This window comes from Xiphophorus couchianus, chromosome 14 (genome assembly GCF_001444195.1).
Source record: "Xiphophorus couchianus chromosome 14, X_couchianus-1.0, whole genome shotgun sequence".
In the NCBI taxonomy this organism is placed as follows: Eukaryota; Metazoa; Chordata; class Actinopteri; order Cyprinodontiformes; family Poeciliidae; genus Xiphophorus; species Xiphophorus couchianus.
In genome coordinates, this window is record NC_040241.1 from 15,992,361 (window position 1) to 16,010,941 (window position 18,581).

At 38.0% G+C, this 18,581-nt stretch overlaps 1 protein-coding gene across 13 annotated transcripts in view; it reads right to left on the bottom strand.

Annotated features, from left to right (window-relative positions):
* Window positions 1-18,581, bottom strand: part of col25a1 (collagen type XXV alpha 1 chain) — a 200,886-nt gene that overhangs the window by 35,709 nt on the left and 146,596 nt on the right. For 12 of the 13 annotated variants that reach the window (XM_028038392.1, XM_028038389.1, XM_028038386.1 and 9 more), the window contains exons 9-14: window positions 18,042-18,077; window positions 11,921-11,947; window positions 9,788-9,832; window positions 5,596-5,640; window positions 5,114-5,140; window positions 1,803-1,847 (exon numbers count right to left, since the gene is read on the bottom strand). In XM_028038392.1, the coding sequence (XP_027894193.1) occupies window positions 1,803-1,847; window positions 5,114-5,140; window positions 5,596-5,640; window positions 9,788-9,832; window positions 11,921-11,947; window positions 18,042-18,077 (225 nt within the window). The remainder of the gene's footprint in view (window positions 1-1,802; window positions 1,848-5,113; window positions 5,141-5,595; window positions 5,641-9,787; window positions 9,833-11,920; window positions 11,948-18,041; window positions 18,078-18,581) is intronic. The other variant, XM_028038393.1, reaches the window with a different exon arrangement.

An 18,581-nucleotide genomic window follows, 5' to 3' on the forward strand; every position in this document is an offset into this window, starting at 1 on the left:
ACTTAGCATAAAACATTACTGTGCAACATCAAAACAACACCATACCGGAGGACATACACTGTGGTAGCAGCTTCATGAATATGAATACTTTTCTACAAGTAAATCTGTGGGTTTTCTGAAGTTCAAATTCCAAATTCAAGTCAATTTGAGTTCAAATACACATTCAAATCATCAAAAATGGCTTCAAATAGTTAAAATTAAGGTTAAAGTCAAACTAGAATCCAGAAGAAAATACAATAGAAAATCTGTGACAAGAGAGGTCCTCAAAAGCCTGTAGATTTAGAGAACTTTGGCACGGTAGAGTGGGCTTAAATTAACAAGTGTAGCTGTAGCATGCTAATATATATTTAAACAAAAAATCTCAATTCTGAGATTAAGAAAGATGGCACTTCAATAACAGATTAACATGCAGATTTATGCGACCAAGTTATTGTTCCTTCCTCATATTATTTATTATTTTTCCCTCACAACAAACTTGCTTTTCTGGTGAATTACTCAGGGTCTATGTCACTATATAGGTGGATAATGCACAGTTTTCTACTTCACTATAGCCACATATTTTACAGCTGCCTGTATACTTTTTATGTCCACTATATTTCTAAGTCTTTACAATAACTCTCCCTGGAGTATGCACTTGAAAGATGAGTGGTAACTTCAACTCCTCCAGGAAAAAAAAAACAATCACTTTTTCCCCTTGTTTTGCTCTAAGGTATACTGGATCAAAGAGTCGCATGAGCTACTAAGTTTTATCACCCTACGCCTACCTTTCCGTTTTGTTCATTCATTTTCCACAGATGATATCTTTCATCTGTTTCCCTGAATTGTATCCTTCTCGGCTGCCGAGTTCGGCAGCCTTTTAAAAACCGCAGCCCCCATAAAGCGAGAGGTTATCAAAGTTGTTCTCCGCTGAACAGCAATAAATTGGCAGTGACGTTTTGAGTACACTGCTTCCACACGACTGCCGGTCTATGAGTTACACTTTGTTTTCATACCTAGCAGTATTCAGAGCAAAAAAAGGAAGCAACTCCGGTGCATAATACATCAAAGTGTTTAGGGCTGGCTGTCTTGGAGCAGCAATTGTGTTACCACTTTTTTGGCAATCTTTGAAGAATCTTTATTCTTTCCGAGAAATGTGAGGAGCTGAATCAACATTTTTATGTAATGGTTTATTCAAATTGATAATGGCTTTCTGAAATGCTCTAAAACAGGTTTGCATAGAAAAGGGGTCCAACTTCTGTTGTGAGCTCATAAAATTGAAATAAGGCTGCAGTCTGTTTCCATGAATTCTGTTTTAACATGATAAAAAAAGCAAAGGCGACATGGAGAATTTTAGATAGAAAGAATAATAACTCTGAACATGATGTCAGTACCCATATAAGACAAGCCTTTACAGAAAACAAAAGTTTTTTGGACAAAAACATCCATCTTTTCAGCAAAGCTCAGTTCTGACTATTGTTCAAAATGGATCTCAGTTTGACAAGCTGTCTTTATGATAAATGGTCCCTCCAGAAAAAAGAAAAAAAAAAGAAAAAGAAAAATAGCATCAGTGAATTGTTGAAATTAAGTTCACATATAGTACAATGACAAATCAAATGCTTAGATGATTGCTTTTATTCAGCCATCACAACTGTTTTAGTGATGGCACATGACCTCAGCTGCCTCTGGCGGTTTCCATATATCTCATCTCAGATGGATAACATTAACTTTGAGTAATGTTTTTTGGCCAAAGCCAAACCATCTACTGTTTCTCTGAGCAGGTTCCAAAATATAAACAAAGAGAAGAAATTAAATAATTTACATACCTTCTCGCCCATGTCACCTTTCGGTCCGTCTTCACCCATATCGCCCTGCGATGAGATCACATGAAATCATATTCAGCCATTTTTACGACGCAGGAATGAATCGGGAATGAAAAGCTGGATGTTTAAACATGCCTGCTTCAACAGGCATACAGTAGGACCGATCCTCTATCTGTGACTGGCTGCCATGTTAAACAGTATAATGGACGCTTGAGGAAAAGGCCAAGAACACTGGAGCCAAAATTAAGTATCATTACCATACAAATGCATGGTAATGGTCCTTTATCTTCACTTTGGTCACTGAGTCATCACATGTGTTTCAAGTATGGCTGATTTCAGGTGATGTAAGAGTAGTTGTGGGGGTCCGAAACTCTTGGCATTGACAACTGCGCCACGGATAACTAAATTCACAAACTTGGCTCTGAGTGCCAGTGCTGTTTTCTATCCATGCCTGATGCATAGCTAAATGACTAGCAATGGTGTTTAATTTTTTCTCTTATTTTCATCTGCCCATTGGACTAAAACATAAACATTAGATTCACATCTTATGAATAGACCTCTATGAGAGCTGCCAAAAGGCTGATATCTTAGTAAAGAGCTGTGACTGTATGAAAAAGGCTGACGTGTCATCCAAGTCTGAAAGGAGAATTAAGTAGTCTTCCATGCAGTGGGCAACTGTATACCTGACTTATGGTCAAAACCCATTAGTAGACCACCATGCATGACAGAACGATGTAATAATTTCAACTATAACAACCCAGATTGGTGGTGTCATACTGCAGTCTCAGCGCCTACCTAATAAATCACTGTTCAGTTGTCCAAGCTTCTCAATTAAGCCAATTTATGGGCCTGGATGTTATGGCCGACGTGCCGAAATCAGTTCCCATTGTCGTAGCTGCGTGACAAATTTAGCGTAATTTTGTTCTCAGTCCCATGTTGTCCACCCCTTCTTGTCACACCCTCTCTGCTGAACCTTTCGCCTCCCTTTGCAGGCAGAACTATTGTGTGATTAGTCAGAATTTTGTAGATGTGTTTGTTTATTGCAGAAAACAGCCCCAACTACTCAACTTCCAGCAGTAGGAGAAATTTTCTGAGGTGAGTGCGTTTCATCCTTAAATGGACTCTGCTGCCATGTTGGCATTGTGTTTCCTGCTTTTCAGTGAATATCACCTTAGCAAACATGTTTACTGTGAGCATTCGATTTAATATCTCTTTTCAAAATTATATTAATAAACTCTCCTTTTTGTTTTGTAATATTCACTCAAAAATAAAATTAATGAACCAATGTGTTCGATAACCTGGAGCTTTACTGCATGATTTACATATCAATAGCAAAAGTATGCGCAAAAATCCAAGTTCTGCCTGCCAACAACATAACAAAAAACCCATAATTGTATGAAGTTTATGGTTAAAATGTCATTCCTAAAGCAAATATTCTGAAAATATTCACAGAACCAAGATGTTTAAAGCCAAATGCCAGAAACAACTGGCAATTTCTTAACACTGATCTGTGAGCTTGCTACTCAGGATTTTCCCCTCCTAGAGATTGTTTTAGCCCAACATAAAAGCTTACCAAGCATTCTATTTAGCATTTTAGCTCGCTAACATATCAGCTAAAATCCTATGCTAGTCAGCTAATGCTAGAATGATATGTTATTTAGATAATATGCTAAAACTTGAAGTTTTGAAAGGACATTTTGAACAGCTAATGCTGTCTAACAGCACAATGAATTGTACTAATACAAAGGAGGTTTTAGCTAAAATATTTCAAAAGTGGCTGACAGAAAATAGGACTAAAGTATTGCAACACAGAATCAATAAATCACAAGTGAATGTTGACAATGTTGAACATTTTATATGCTTGTTAATTGGTTTACAGTCAAAACCCTAAAACAACAGTTTATGTTGACATATAGGTTCCTCTAAAACACGAAAGGCTCTGGTATTTGCTCCAAGCTTTTTGTCTGGCAGTGAACTGGTCATTTCACTTTCCATAAATCCACTAGACTACAAATCATGCACTGACTTTGGAGGTCTGTGGGTATGACATCAAAGCTTGTTTCCTTGTGTAAATTATTGAGGGATAACCTAAAGAAAAAAGCTTACTCTCGCAGCTCGTCTCCTTGACATGTGTGTTTTTCCATCAAGAAATCTATATGTTGGAAAGTAAAATGACTACGAGCACAGAGTCAGTATCATAACAATTTAGTTTCCCAAGTTTGCTTGTTGGCTCCTGAACGGGAGAACAAAGCCAAAGACTACAATTTATATTGACAATACTGGCTTCACTTCAGAAAGGCAATTCTCAGTCTGGAGGTTCAGACCCTCTAAGAGGTCTGACAGCTCTGGAAATTAACTAAAATTACATTCTGCTGAACAAATACATTAATTTATAAGACTTCACTTGTAAGAATGTTTTCTTTTTTGCTTTCGTGTTCATAAAAAACAGCTATTAGGACTAAAGTACCAGTCTTTTCTAAAACTAGTCGAATTTATGGAAGTAAAGTTATCTTGAGAAGACTAAGCCTGTTTAGACAGGCTCATAAAAAGGTGTGGAAACTCCTGGTATGAAGTGAATATTTTAAGAGCAGCGTATTGTGTGTGGGGAGGCCTGGAAGTTGGTTTTATACCATTTTAAACTGAAACATTGGAAACCAATCTACCTTCTCACACCACTGATTTATGCTTATGACTTTTCGAATTGACGTGATCCTGCATCATTAGAATCTGCTGGGTGCAGTTTCAGCAACTGCACATTGAGCTGTTATTTGCATCCAGTTAATTCTCCACAGGACACCCGTAATGCGCGAGAGCAGCGGTTGCTACGAGATTGTTTCCACAAAGCCTCATTATTACAGTGAACCAGGTATGTTGGCGGCGGAGAACAAGTCTGATTCAACTAACAACAAGAGCCCAAGGGCCGATTTTGTGGTCGATAAAGTATCCTGAATCATCAGTTCCTTCCTGATTGCTGTTGACTTGGTCAGTGTTTACACCTCCCACTCCAACAAGACCAAGTTATGGCACCATTAGAAACATGGAATGGAGAAAGTAAAACGGTTTTTCCTCTGGGAGGCTGTTTTTTGGAACCTGTAAAGGCCATTGCCCAGAACTGAAGAAACTGGGTGCAGTTTTATGACTCATTTAATCACTGGCTAACTGATGGCCAGATCTTCGATGGGAGTCACCTTTGAAAATACAAGCTGGAGTTGTGAGGCATAATAGTAGAGCTGCCGTCATTTTACCACAAAGGCTATTCAAACACATGGTGGGATACTTAGAAGGATGTGTGGGGATCTGAGTTATTACTTTACCTTTTCACCCTGTTCTCCCTTTTCACCCTGTTGGAAAAGAAAAAAGTGAATTAGACGCAGGACAGGTTGGATGGTGGATGGGGGAGTTGGACTGGACTGCACTTATGCAAGTGTGGATTGTGTCTGGGGTTAAATTTGTGCTAGATTACAGAAATAGAACAGTTTCTTGTTCCCTAGTCACACATGTGAGTGCCAATTTTTTATAAATGTTCTTTAAGAAAACCTTTCATGTGTGAAACTTAGCAAACTGCAGCTCCAAAAACTCAAAAATACGTAGAAATATTTACAATTAACATGGGCCACATTGATGTCTTCACGCTTAAAGATGGAAAAATAATCATAATAAATGGATATTTGACCAAACAAATGGCAGCACAACACAAAAGCCACAGACAATGAGCAAAAAGTAAAGCAATGCTTCAAGCAGAAAGAAAAGGTAACATTAAAAGAATAAGAGCACACAGAAAACGTGTGCACCAGACCTTGGCCCCTGGGATTCCGTCCTGTCCTGGGATGCCAACATCTCCCTATTGACAGCACAACACACAGCAGCTGTATTCAGTGTGCGTACTATCAAAGTTTGAACTCCAATTCCAGATCTGGACATACAAAATTGCATTTATGCACGTTCTACTTCCTCCATCCTTACAATCGAAATAAAGTCTGAAGACGTAATAGAGTCTACTACTAACTGTTGCATGCTTCCAAGAGTCTACTAGCACTCTTGGCTCTGGGTCACATTGTGTTACCAAGGCTCTGTGTTGGCAGAGAATGAACACTTTTGAACAACACCTTCATTCAAAGGGTTGCACTAAAGGACACAATTAAAACAGAGTTGGAGTCAAAAGACAAGAAGTCAATAAAAAGCTAGAAAAAAATCCTGTATATGGAATATTTGGAAGTAATTTTGGAAATATTTTGAAATTTAAATTTACAAAACTGTTGGAAAAAAAGAGACAAGATTTGTACTTTAACTTTGGCTACTTGTAAGATGGTTGGAGACAACAGTTGGAATTAACATCATGCATGAAAGTGCAGGTTTATTTCTTTATTCGCTTGAGGCTGCTCACCACTCTGGTCTCACACCCTGCCTGCAGCAGGATCCCTGGCTATAAAAACAGAACTAGGCTGCAGAAACAACTCAACATAGTCTGTTTTAATCAATAGGGCCAAGTTCATTGAAAGGCATACATATTATTCAAAGTTAATCTTCACAAAGATAAAAATATGTGTCCATAACAACAACAATCATATATTTTCACACACACACTCCGTCACTAAGATCTTGCCTTCGAAAAGGAATTTTGTACGTTTTTTCCTGCATAAAGAAACAAAAGTTTGTCCTTAACATTTCTAACTTAACAGCTTTGCTTCCCATTCTCTTTTACGACCTCTCTTTCCCTTGCTCATCCTCCTTATCACCTTGACAACTCACTAAGCTATCTAGCTCTAGTCAATTAAAGTCAGTAATTTATAGCATCCTTTTCTCCACAGATGTACTCTAGAGCTAGTGTCCAACTTTCTCTCATAAGAGCCACAAAAAAGAAGAGAGCGCTCCCAGCCTTTGAGCTCATCTGCACTATTGTGCACGTGCATCCCCCCCATGCGAACACACATATACGTGTAGATTTATAAAATCTATTTGTGTACTGTATAGGAAAACCCAAAAGAAAATGAGAAATTCTGCATTTCTTGGACGGTAGCATAGTTCTGATCTTTTATTTTTCTACAGCTACCTTGATCTTTCAGTGCTCTACATTAGGTTTTATAAGTACAGCAGCTGTTCTTGGCTTGTTTATACTATAATAATGAGCCAGACTCACTGTTTAGAGATAAAATAACTTTAAATCAGTCAAACTTAGCTAATCGGTTTGTCATCAGATAATCGAGAAGAACTCTTACGTTCGGTTTGAGACTTTTAAAACAATAACCATGAAGCTACCATGGGGCTCAATATTCTCATCCGCTCTTCTCTTTGACTAAAGAGAAGAGCATGTATGTTTGCATATGGTGCTTAACCAGTGAAACCCTAAATATACTGAATCTGTTTGGTAGAAGAAAAAATTACTCAAAAATGAAAGAATAAACATTAACAGAGCTGACCAAAAACTAAATACTTATTGTTTTGTTTCTTAGATAGCAGTAAAAGAGGAAAATCAAGTCCATCTGGTCTAAAGCCTTAATCTCTCTGCAGTTCAAAGCAGTGAAACCGACATCAATGCATTTGTTGCCAAGAATAATTAACATCCTGACCTTTGAAAAACCCACCACATTGTTACCTTTTCTAAAGAAGTAACTACTTCCAAAGGCAGATGGGCAGCTCTAACCAGACGAATTCGCTTAGTGATGGAAAGTACAAGACTTCAATGTTTTGACTAAAACTACAGTCAGTAAGTAGCTCAGAATTAATCAAACTGCAAGAAAATATATATGTAGCAGGAAGCTATTTTATTTCATCACCATAAATAAAATGACCGTTGATGTTATTCCTCTGTTTCTCATCCTTGTTTTCATTTTTAACCCAATGCCTTGATTTAATGACGCCTTGCGGTAAAGATCAGTGTGTATGATCCATGTGTGAACTCCCCCTTTGCCCCACCACCACCACAGCGGTGATGATACTTCATGAGCGCTGGGACTCTGCATCATTCATCAGACCACATATGGGAGTCATTGACATAATGACGATGCTGTACAACCACGACTATGATGGAGTTTGATTAAAAACTAATGCTGATAAGGTTTGCCTTACCAGTTGTCCACCCTTCTTGGTGAGTATTGCTGTCAGATCAATACAATGTCTGACAGTCAACCTGCCACTGCAGAAGGATCAGGCTTTGACTGCCTCCGAGTTCAACTTTCTGCATGAATGAGACTTACATACCATAACAGACTGTTTTATAGATGGATTGCTCAGCTCTGGAGTTCTATTTCATGGCTGCTGGCAAACCCAACTCATTTCACAAGTGTGGAATTAAGCCTCCAGCTTTAGCTGTTTCCAGGGTTTGTATGGCTTTCACACTGAAATGAAGCTTCTTTACTCTGGTTCCTATTATAGCCACACAGGCCTCTGCTCTTTACCAACGTGTGCTTGAAATTAAAAAGATGGCGAAAGTCACGTCATTCATTAAGTGATTATTTTGGAGTAAAAAAATTAAAAATAAAACAATCGGCCTTTCTTATTTTTACATTTCACTCCGATTTCCAGAACACCTGCACTGTGTCTCCTTTACTTGAAAGTGAATTTCAGAAATTAGCTCAGTGTGTGAACAGATACACATGCTTCCAAAACCCTACTCTGTGGTCAGGATCTGTAGATGCAGCCCAGGGGTATTCTCCTAAATAGAATAATGGTTTGAAATTGTCAAAATGCATGTCAGAGCCGATCTAAAATGAGTAGAGCTCCATTTGGCTAAGTATACGGCAGTTTTTATAAAGATTTTCAGTCAGTTGTAAAAAAAAAGAATAAATGTAACAAGATTATTTGATTTAACAGCTGAGCTGTTTTAACATACCTTGAAAAATTTAATGTTGCCACATTTTCTGTTTTCAAATAAAGTAGAAAAGAAAAACCAAACCCATAGTGTTGAGGAACAAATTATGACCTTGGCCTCCATAACCTAGTGTGCAGTGTACTTATGATCTTACTTGCTAGGTCTGATTTGCACACTTGGAAAATAACTTAAAACAATAAAAAGTAGGATCCAGTAATGTTTATACATTATGGAAACAAAAGTAGTACAGTAATTTTAAAGAGCCATTAACCAAAACAGAACATGACTGCAGGATTGATAGTAAATAAGAAGGTAGCCTAGATCTTCTCTTACCCTGTAAGATTTCACATTGCACTTTGTAAAACATCTGAGTGTTGTTAAAATGCACCCTTATTATTTACATAAATGTGGCACAATGTTACTTCTGAAGTGATGTAATTGTCTTGTTTGGTTTTTTATACTTAATTCGTATCTGACCATCTTCAGCTCAGAGTTTGAAGCACTGAACAAAGTCTATGACAGCCCAAAAGTGGTTGAAAAATTGTTAGATGCTTTGCATTATTTTTATTATCGTCTCTTCCAACGCATTTTTAGAAAATGTTTTATTGCAGTAGAGCGCATGCATTTCTGTAACCCATTAGGCCTGAGCTATGCCTACTCAATATTTCTTAATTTTTTGAAAAGATTTGTTTATAAAGACTATGAATTCAACCAAAAACGGATATATTTATTTTGTGCCAGGAAGCTGAATTTCAACTGAAGATTATCAGCATGACTGAAGCACCCCATACCTAAAGATTGAAAGATAAAGCCCCCAAAATCTGAGATCCTTTTTTTGTTGACAGCATTTTAAATTTCTCCTTAGTTATGTAACAAGAAAAAAAATCTTGTTTCTCTCACAGAAAGAAATAATGGACATGAACAAAGTATCTTTATTTGTCTTTGCACTAAAAACTATTTGCTATTGGACACGGAGCACATACACAATACGAACATTTGTGTAAGTTGTGACCCATTTAGAAAGTGCAGAAAGCTTATAACAGAACTTAGTATTGTGCACTTTTCTAAACTGTAAGGCAGATAAGCAATAGTGTAATAAGAATATAGAAATAAAAACAAGAAAAAATACTTTAGATCATCAGACGGTGTACTGTTTTTTTTTTTAAATTAGAGCGCTCACCTTCAGTCCATCTGTTCCAGGAATACCCGGAGACCCCAGTGAACCCTGGCAAATAAAAACAAATGCTTATTGGTTTATATAGGTATATTTGTAATCAATAAATTCAATTTCTTTAAAGGTCTTTGCATTCTTCTGATACCAATCAGGTTTGTTTTAGTCAAAAATAAACCCAATAATGTACAGTCAGTTGTATTTTCCTTTTTTTAAAATCTTCTACAGGCATTGCCAGAATAATAACAGAACCTTTAAGCGGACATCTTCAACAGCTGCTTGTACTCGGGTGTTAAGTGCTTGATGTTGAGATGCTCATCCCCAGAAAGATTGGTTTGCATGAGTTCATTACTACTTCATGATGACGGCAAAAGCGGAAAGAGGAGGGATTCTGCAAGCTAAAAGCATCTGTAGAGGCTCCGATATCAAAGCAACACATTACTGCTAAACCTAAATCTTTTCTAAAATGTTTTCTTTTCCAAAAGCAAGAGGCTTAATAAAATTTGGGATCCTCCAAACACGCTTCAGTTTGAGGATGCTTCGAATTTGTTTTTTTTAGAATACTTGAGGAGAAATCCTTAGCACAATAAATTGCAATACAGAAGATTCAGTGATGTCTTGCAAGAAAGGTTCAAACTAAATTCAACTAATGGCCCTGCAGGTCACAAATAAAACATACCCTTAGATTCATTTCACTCCTACACAGTAAAACTTCAAACAATGATATAAAGCTGCCAAGTCAGACGTCCTAATTTAAATGGTGCGGCCTAGTGTTCAGAGGATTCTTTCAAATCGATACCCTTTTGAAAAATGAATGAACTCAAACAGCTTTGTCAGGAGGAATCCTCCAAAATTTCTCCCCCTAACTGAGAAAGTCTCATCAGCTGTAACAGGAAACGTCTGAGGGAGTTTCCAATAAAGTCAAATACGTTTTCCAGCCTGCTGTCTGTTTGAGTGATTACTCAATTTGTTTTAATAAAGACATGAAAAGTACAAATGTTTGTGGGTTATTAGCTTTGTTAGATCGATCTTGTCTGCAGTTCTGGCTGTGAAGAAAGTCAGTACATCTGTGCTTTTACTTACTAAAATGTTATTTATTTCTTTATGAAGTCCCTTCCCCATCTAACTTGGTTTTATGTTAGCAATTTTCTGCTAAAAATGCCTTATTGTTATTCTAGTTGTAGATTCTGGAGAGCAGGGACAATAAAACGGAGTTTTTGAATTTTTCTCCCCTTTTGTTCCCCTCAAAAATACTGAGTAAACATGACTCATGCCGGGTGTTTTATCATTTAATGGCAACCAAACAGCCACTGAGGTGATGAAACTTGATCGGGGTCTCCATGTGGCCTCTTTGCCAAACAGCAGAAGATCTAATTGAGCAGCCTCGGGGCTGGATTATGAGTCATTAACGCGGCAGTGGATCATCTTTGACCCCTTCACGTACACACTACCGCCTCGTCAACAGATGACGGCGCAGACAGGAAATGTCTGATTGGGTTACACTGAACAAACACTGGCAGCTACCTGATGGCTGGATTCGGCCTCCATCTGTTTCCCACATCAGTCTGTATCGCAGCACTTAACTCCAGGTTCTCTGTTCTCCATCTCTCATTTGTTTCTCTTGCCCTCTTCTCCTTCTGTTTACTTGACCTGACTGTGGCTCTCATGTCTCTAATCTCCAGGTAAATATGTTAAACACCCTACATATTTTACTGTCACTTATGTGACTTATATCTAGTTACTATCAAATCAAAAACATTCTTAGGCCAGAAGACAGTATCTTTTGGTTTACGTCAGAATTCGGGTTTCCTAAAGCCTAGTTCACAACGTTCGGCATTATAAGACTATCGCTTACAATAATCGTAACAGATCATCCTGCCATGTGTGGTGTGTTAAGACTGATCGGGTCCAGTCGGTAGAATGCCGGGACCGCTCCGATACAAATTCAGGGGTATTCACCATGTTGGATTTTCTTGGCCTGATATCACAGCATATGTGGTGTCCTCCAACTAGGGACTGTTGAATGTGACAGGTAGCCAATCGGAAAGCGCAATGACATTGGGGAATCCCAAACAGCTGACATGGCGCAACTAAAATTCCAGTGGGCATTAAAATAAAAGCTAGTGATTTTCTATAACTCACCTTTGGCCCCTGAGGCCCCTCAAGTCCCTGTAAAAGATGAGAGAGACAGAGAGAGATTGAGTGGAAGAAAAATACAGCAAAGAAAAAAGAAAACGAGTCCTGGTCAGATGAAATAATGCAATCCTTGAAGCCAGCAATGAGCCTGGCAAACTCATGGGAGGATTTCATGCAGTGCGCATACGCCCTTCAGGCAGAACTGAATCACAATCAGCCCCTTGTTTAATTTCTTCGGCAAGAACTGAAAATCGCCTCACTCTGAGCCTTTCTTGTCATGGAACTGCACCCTAAATGTGACTCCCAAATGAGACAACGGATAACTAAGACTCTTAGGGTTTTATCTTTTATGACAATCTCCATCTTTATTCATTTTAGCAACAAGAAAAACGTGCCTCGTCTTGGCCACCCCACGCTCCCAGTGCACTCCAAGACAAATTCATTACCTAAATGGGCCAATATTTGGAAAGCCTTACAAAGATAAAAAGTTAGAAAGCGCAAAAAAGAAAAGGCGCCTCGTTTCTGAGATGCAAAGCGGTGATGGATAAATCTGGAATAGTGCCTTTCATTGCAATTAAACTGGAAACCACGTTAGATCGTCAGCCTTCTTTTTGGCTCCATGGACAAAATGTTGTGAAAAGAAGACTGGATTCTTGCCGTATCTAAGCAGTTCATTAACACCTTTTAGTTCTGGCTGCTATGGCATGCCTTATAAGCCAGTTTTCTTCTTGCTTTGGGCTTGAGAAACTGTTGCCATTTGGCGCTTTGTTTGGGGTCAGACAGACCCTCTGCCCTAAGAGCCCTTCACGGCAGCAACTTTTCAGCTCTTGTTTGCATTGATGCTATATAAATGTCAAACAGATATGGTCCCCTGTTGAGTTTAAAACTCTGGTGTGCCTGCATTACGAGTAAAAGTTCCCAATGAGGTCATATTAAAGTTGAAAAGTTTGTCTCTCAGTGCAAATGTCTGTGCAAATCAAGCATGGTTTCGTTGGAGCCAAGATATGACTTAATAATGATTGGCTTTCTGGGAAGGAGCTGCTTGTTGGATCACTTCTTGTTAAGTTTTTGTTGATGAAGCAAAGCGTTCATCACATAGCTCAAGGTATCCCATTTTCATTTTCCCCAACATTTGCCCTTTAAAGTCTTGCTAGCAGCAAGTTCTCACATACACAAGCAAGGGCTGCTCAGTGGCAGGTCTTTTATTGTGCATTCCATCTACACCTATAACAAAAACCTCAGTAAAGAACTTTCACTACTCTATCAGCCAAGAAAAAAAAAGGTTTTCCTCATACTTGCTTTTAAATGCCTTTGTTTGCTAACCTCAGAAGGGTTTGGTAAACATCTTTATGACCCAATAGGAATGTGAGAGCATGTGCCACTTGCCTCAGAGCTAATTAACTTGGCAACATCTGAGAGCACTCAAAAATTAGAAGCAGGAAAGACTTTTTTCAGAAAGTCAAGTGCCCTCAAGGAAGTCCGGACTCTTTTCAAATCAAACTAAAGCTCAAACATTGATAAGTAGTGGCAGTAATCTAAGGTAAATGAAACTTTGTATGACAGAATACTTTACCATTGTGTATACCCCACATTTTACACCTTAGCGTCAACGTTGGACAATCAGAAAACATACAACAGGATGGTTATTGTAGTTGAGTATCTGAGCACACATACAAATCACTGAATGTCCATTCATGGGTTTGGAATTGACCAACAATAAGGAAGTCACCAGGTCATTTCCCGCACTCAACTCCAGCAGCACTAGAAAACAAATTTGGGCTGATCTTATACGGGCACCTCAAAGGTCCTATTGAAAGCATGGATGACTCAGTCGGTCTTAATGTGCTTTTGAGATTAACTTAGATTTTTTTACACCTTGTTAGTACTAAATTAGACCTGTTTTTTGTATTCTAATTTTTTGTAGGTTAGATTCAGCAAGGTGTCTGAAACATTTCTTGAAGATTTTGGTCAACTGTGACATCATCTTCCTGGAGCTGCATCAGATTTTTTGGCTACACATCTTTGATGTAAAAATGTTCAACCACATTCCCAGGTGCTTTACTGAATTGAGATCTGGTGAGAGTGGGTACAGTAAGCTCATTAACATGTCTAAGACAGCGGTTTGAGATTATTTAAGTGAAATAAAATGGTGAGTTATCCTGCTAGAAATAGCCATCAAAAGATGGGCATGAGGGTTAGCCATAGTACTCAGTTAAATTGTGGTTTAAATAGTGCTCAGTTGGTACAAACGGGCTTAATTCCACAAATCCTAAAGTCTGCCAAGAAAACCTCCACCAAACTACTCCACCAACAAAAACTACTTAATTGACTGAGAAAAGGCAGGACTGATGCTTTTAAGTTGTTACTGCCAAATTCTGATTCTACCACCTAAAATTGAGACAGGCTAGACCAGGCAATATTTTTTACAATCTGTCGTTGACCAACATTGGTGAGAATGTGTGAATCTGATCCTTCCTAGCAGAAGGGAATGACACCAGGTATGATATTCTGCTGCTGTATCTCATCTGCTTCAAGGTTAGTGTGAGTTCAGATTTGGTGTTCTGCATATTTTGGTTTTAAAAGGTAGTTTGGATGTTTGTCATCCCAAACCTGTCTGGTCTGTTTGTTCTTATATGATTGTTGGACATTTTCATTCATTCATTGAACACTGGATATATTATCTTTCCCTGTTCATTCTAAGTAAACTAGACAGTTAATGTGAGTACAAATACAAAGCAGATCAGCAGTTTGTAACATACTTATACTAACCTGATTAGTACCAACAAGCATGCCATATTTTATGCTACTTAAATCCCATTTCCTACCAATTTTGATGCTTTGTTTGTACTTGAGAAAGCTGTCTTCTGCCTTAATCAATCACAATGAGTGTAACTAAGAAAATGGTCATGAATTTGAGATTATATACTACTGTGACATATTAAAACAGAAACATAAAACCTGTGTTTTTTATTACTTCTACTGTCTGCAAGGCGTTTATTTTCTCAGGCTTTTCAGTAACACTCGTCATACTGGTACGACTAAAATAATCATATAGTCTAATTGGTGAACCTACACTGAAAGTTTAAGTAATGACCTGATTGTGTAATAGATTGCTGTTTTAAGAAAAAACAACCTAATCTGCGGTAAAGATTTGAAATCTGAAGTTTCATTAGACTCCAGGTTGCAGAGCTTGATGATGCGATGACAGTCCTGGGTACAATGTTATGTTAACGCAGTAGACTGCGATTTCTCCAAGGGCTGCAAGGCCGGTCACTCTGTATATTTTGGTTAGTCCAAGATGTTAAATTGGTGGTTCCTAAAGTTTTCAGCTTCAAATTAATAAAATAACACGGACAGGAAGTTGTGGTCCGAATGGGTGGAAAAAAACAAATGGTGCTAATAGGCCATTTAAAATTCTAACAAGCGTGAAATGGCAGTTTCAACTCATTTTTTAGACATCATTTCAGGATATTCAATAGTCTATAACTCACACTTCCATCTCAAGACACATTTTGGTAGTGACTGTGGTAAATTACACCCAGCGGAAGTTTATTTCAACAAATTTTGCATTTGTAACTAATTATGACCTGATGATATGTATGTGTGTACCTTTCAAGCCACAGGTTTAAATTTAAAAGACATGCAAATTACTTTGTTTTGTTTTTAAACATGGGAATAACTTACAATAAAATCAGCTACTTTAATGCTTTTTTAAATACGTTGTTGTAGTTTCAATAAACGCAGAGCAATCTGCTTCAAAAACTAATATTGTGCTTTTGTAGGTTCAAGTTAATAAAAACACAGATGAATAGTTTAAACATGGCTGTGCTGTGCAAACATCCGAAAGTGGTTGACTGAATATTTGCCAGATGCACTGGTTTGTTTCCAAGCAATTCCAAAACATCTCTGCTCTTGCTGTGGATGAACATTAAATAAAAAAGTAGTTAAAGACATGAACAAATAATGAGTGTGTCCTTACTTAAAAAAAGGCATATCGGAAAAGTTACTTGAGCAATGTGGGTAGACTTTGGAAAGATACAGGATGAAAAGGGGAATTAAACTGGAAATAACACCACAATGAATTTGGGGGGGCTTTTTTCCAGTTACGGATGGAGTCTCTAGAGTCTCATTTAATCTTTTCCAAGCAAAGTCACGATCCAAATAAATACTTTGTGCAAAGTATGAAGTATGAAGGTGAAAGCCACCTTCACAGAGAGCAGAACACCTTTTTTAATTTACTCCAGAAAAGGTTTGTGGCACTGATCAATTCCAACCTTTGAGTTCTAAAAATATTTCTTTTTCTCCTTTGTCGTCTTGCCACCTCCCCTCCTCCTCTTCCTCCTTCTCCACTTTCTCCTTCTTCTTGTTGCACCACAAGAGTTTAATCCCCCTAACCAGCACCACATGTTGTAAAAGGCTGCTGGAAAACTCTGGATTCTACTTTTGCCTCTTTAACAAGGGCATCTACATTAAAAATGGTTTGCCATGTCAAATTAAGTGTCTTGCTCCTGGAACACTGCAGGGAGGGGGGAGGGGGGGGCAAAATGTTTATGGAATCTCGAACCTTGAGAGGAATGGGAGAGGATCTTTTTAATCCTCAGCTCCAAATGCTTGAGAACATATAATTCCTCAGATTTAAGGATGGATGCAAGGTTTGTTCCTGAGTGACAAGTTAACTCTCTTGTTCTCAATTTGTTCTCTCTTGAGTCAAAACACACAACCTACAACAGGAATATGACTACCAATCCAAAATCCCATCTTTACTAATAGGCCTAACATAGTAGCAAGCAATCAGCATTTGGCTTAAAAAAAACAACAACAAAAAAACAGACCTTCTGACATCGTAAATGTATTGTTGCATCTATTTCCCCTGCCCCCAACAACAGCTGGTTTGTGCTGATCTCCTGCTGATTTAGATCAAGGGGCTTGTTTCCAGATGATGACTTTATCTCTTGTTAAAAGTATATCAGTGTCATGCAGCGTATTTACTCATGAAATGCTGTACTGTATTTAAAGAGTCACAGCGAGAAGTGATTACTTCTACGTAGAGCTCTACGAGAGGACATTTTGGAGAGGAACTCCAGCTGTTGCTGTCATAAACAGCTGTAAAAGCACTTCAGGCTTATGGAAGAACACCTGGGACCCTCCACTTTGCCGTTTTACTCTCATGAGTCACAAAAACTTAGCTACCTTCACAGCTACTGTATGAGCGGCGATGGGAACAAAACATTTGGGAACAAAAAAAACATTGAAGAGTCATTGTCGAGTGTACCGAAAGGTCATTGGTAATGGGTTTCTAGATAAAAAGGTTCTTTTTCCTTGATCGTTTCCTGTTTCTGCTTCTGCTTCTGTAAATATCCGACAGCAGCATGTGATTTTAGTCAATTGGTCTCCTTTGATTTTTTTTTTCCAGAGCTTGCTTTGACCTTTTCAGTGTAGCTTTTAAGAGGAGACTTTAATCAAAAGCTTTATTAGCTGCAAGCTGCGTCCACCTGCTGTCCGCCGGCTAGTGGCCTGTCCTATATGTTTGGGTTTGTGAGAAAAAGTGTTTTATCAGTTATCATAAAATGTATCCTTAACAGTAAGTCCCTGCATAAAAAAATTGCAATCAAAATCGACATCAAACCCATGTGATGCCACTATGAGAATACCAAAAATACACTCCGTGCTTGAATTACAAGCAAAGATGTTGAGTGTCATCCTCATGTTAAAATCATATTTTTCAGAACACATGAGTATTCAACACATCAAATGTTGCTGTATTATAATACCTAAACCTTAACATGTCCTCAAATTGGTTGTCATGGCGTATCCATTGAAATACGCCATGATGAAAGTCTTGTGCAGCTCTTGATATGATATTGAAATAAATACGTGGCTTCCTCATCCTCACTGGTAAAGTTAATGCAACAATTGATGGGACTGTTGCATTATGAGCTTAAAGCTGAAGAGCTTCTTCATCATGAGTCCTTCCTGGATGAGCTGGAATGGCCAATTATAACACTGCCACAGTAGATACAACATTTCAAACCAATTGCTGATGCTCCTTTCCTAAGCTAACCAAGATAGGGTGCTGCACCAATCGTATGAAAAAAATTTCAATTTTGAAGGTAAAATAATTTCTCACCATGAGTCCAATTTCTCCTGGCTGGCCTGGATCACCCTAGAAAAAAATAAATAAATAAAGGCAGTCAGTATAAGAGTGTGGATTTGTTTAAAAATATAGAAACACATCAATTAAGTTTTATTTCATTTGAACAGGTTTGTGAATGCAAATGGACCCAATCTGCTGATTCTAAATATGCAGAATAGAATTATACAAAACAGAATTTACATTGCCTGGGAGAATTTTGTTTTGCTCTACCACCTGCCCCATTCCATGTCCATGTCTCTATCTGACAACCTCATTCTGGGTTTTGCTTTTGGTCCAAACCTCATTCAGATTTCAGTACATCACTAAGAAACATGTCATTTCAATTTTATATACAGAGTACTTGCCTTTCTTCTAAGTTATTCACAACAGCCAAAAGTAAAGAAAAGTACAGACACCTAGAAGGAGAAGTGTAACTTCTTGGAAAAAAAACTTTAACAAGTTTAGCAACTTCTACAGGAAGAACTGAAAACAATCACCATAAAAAAGTTGGAAATAACCTCATAAACAATTCTT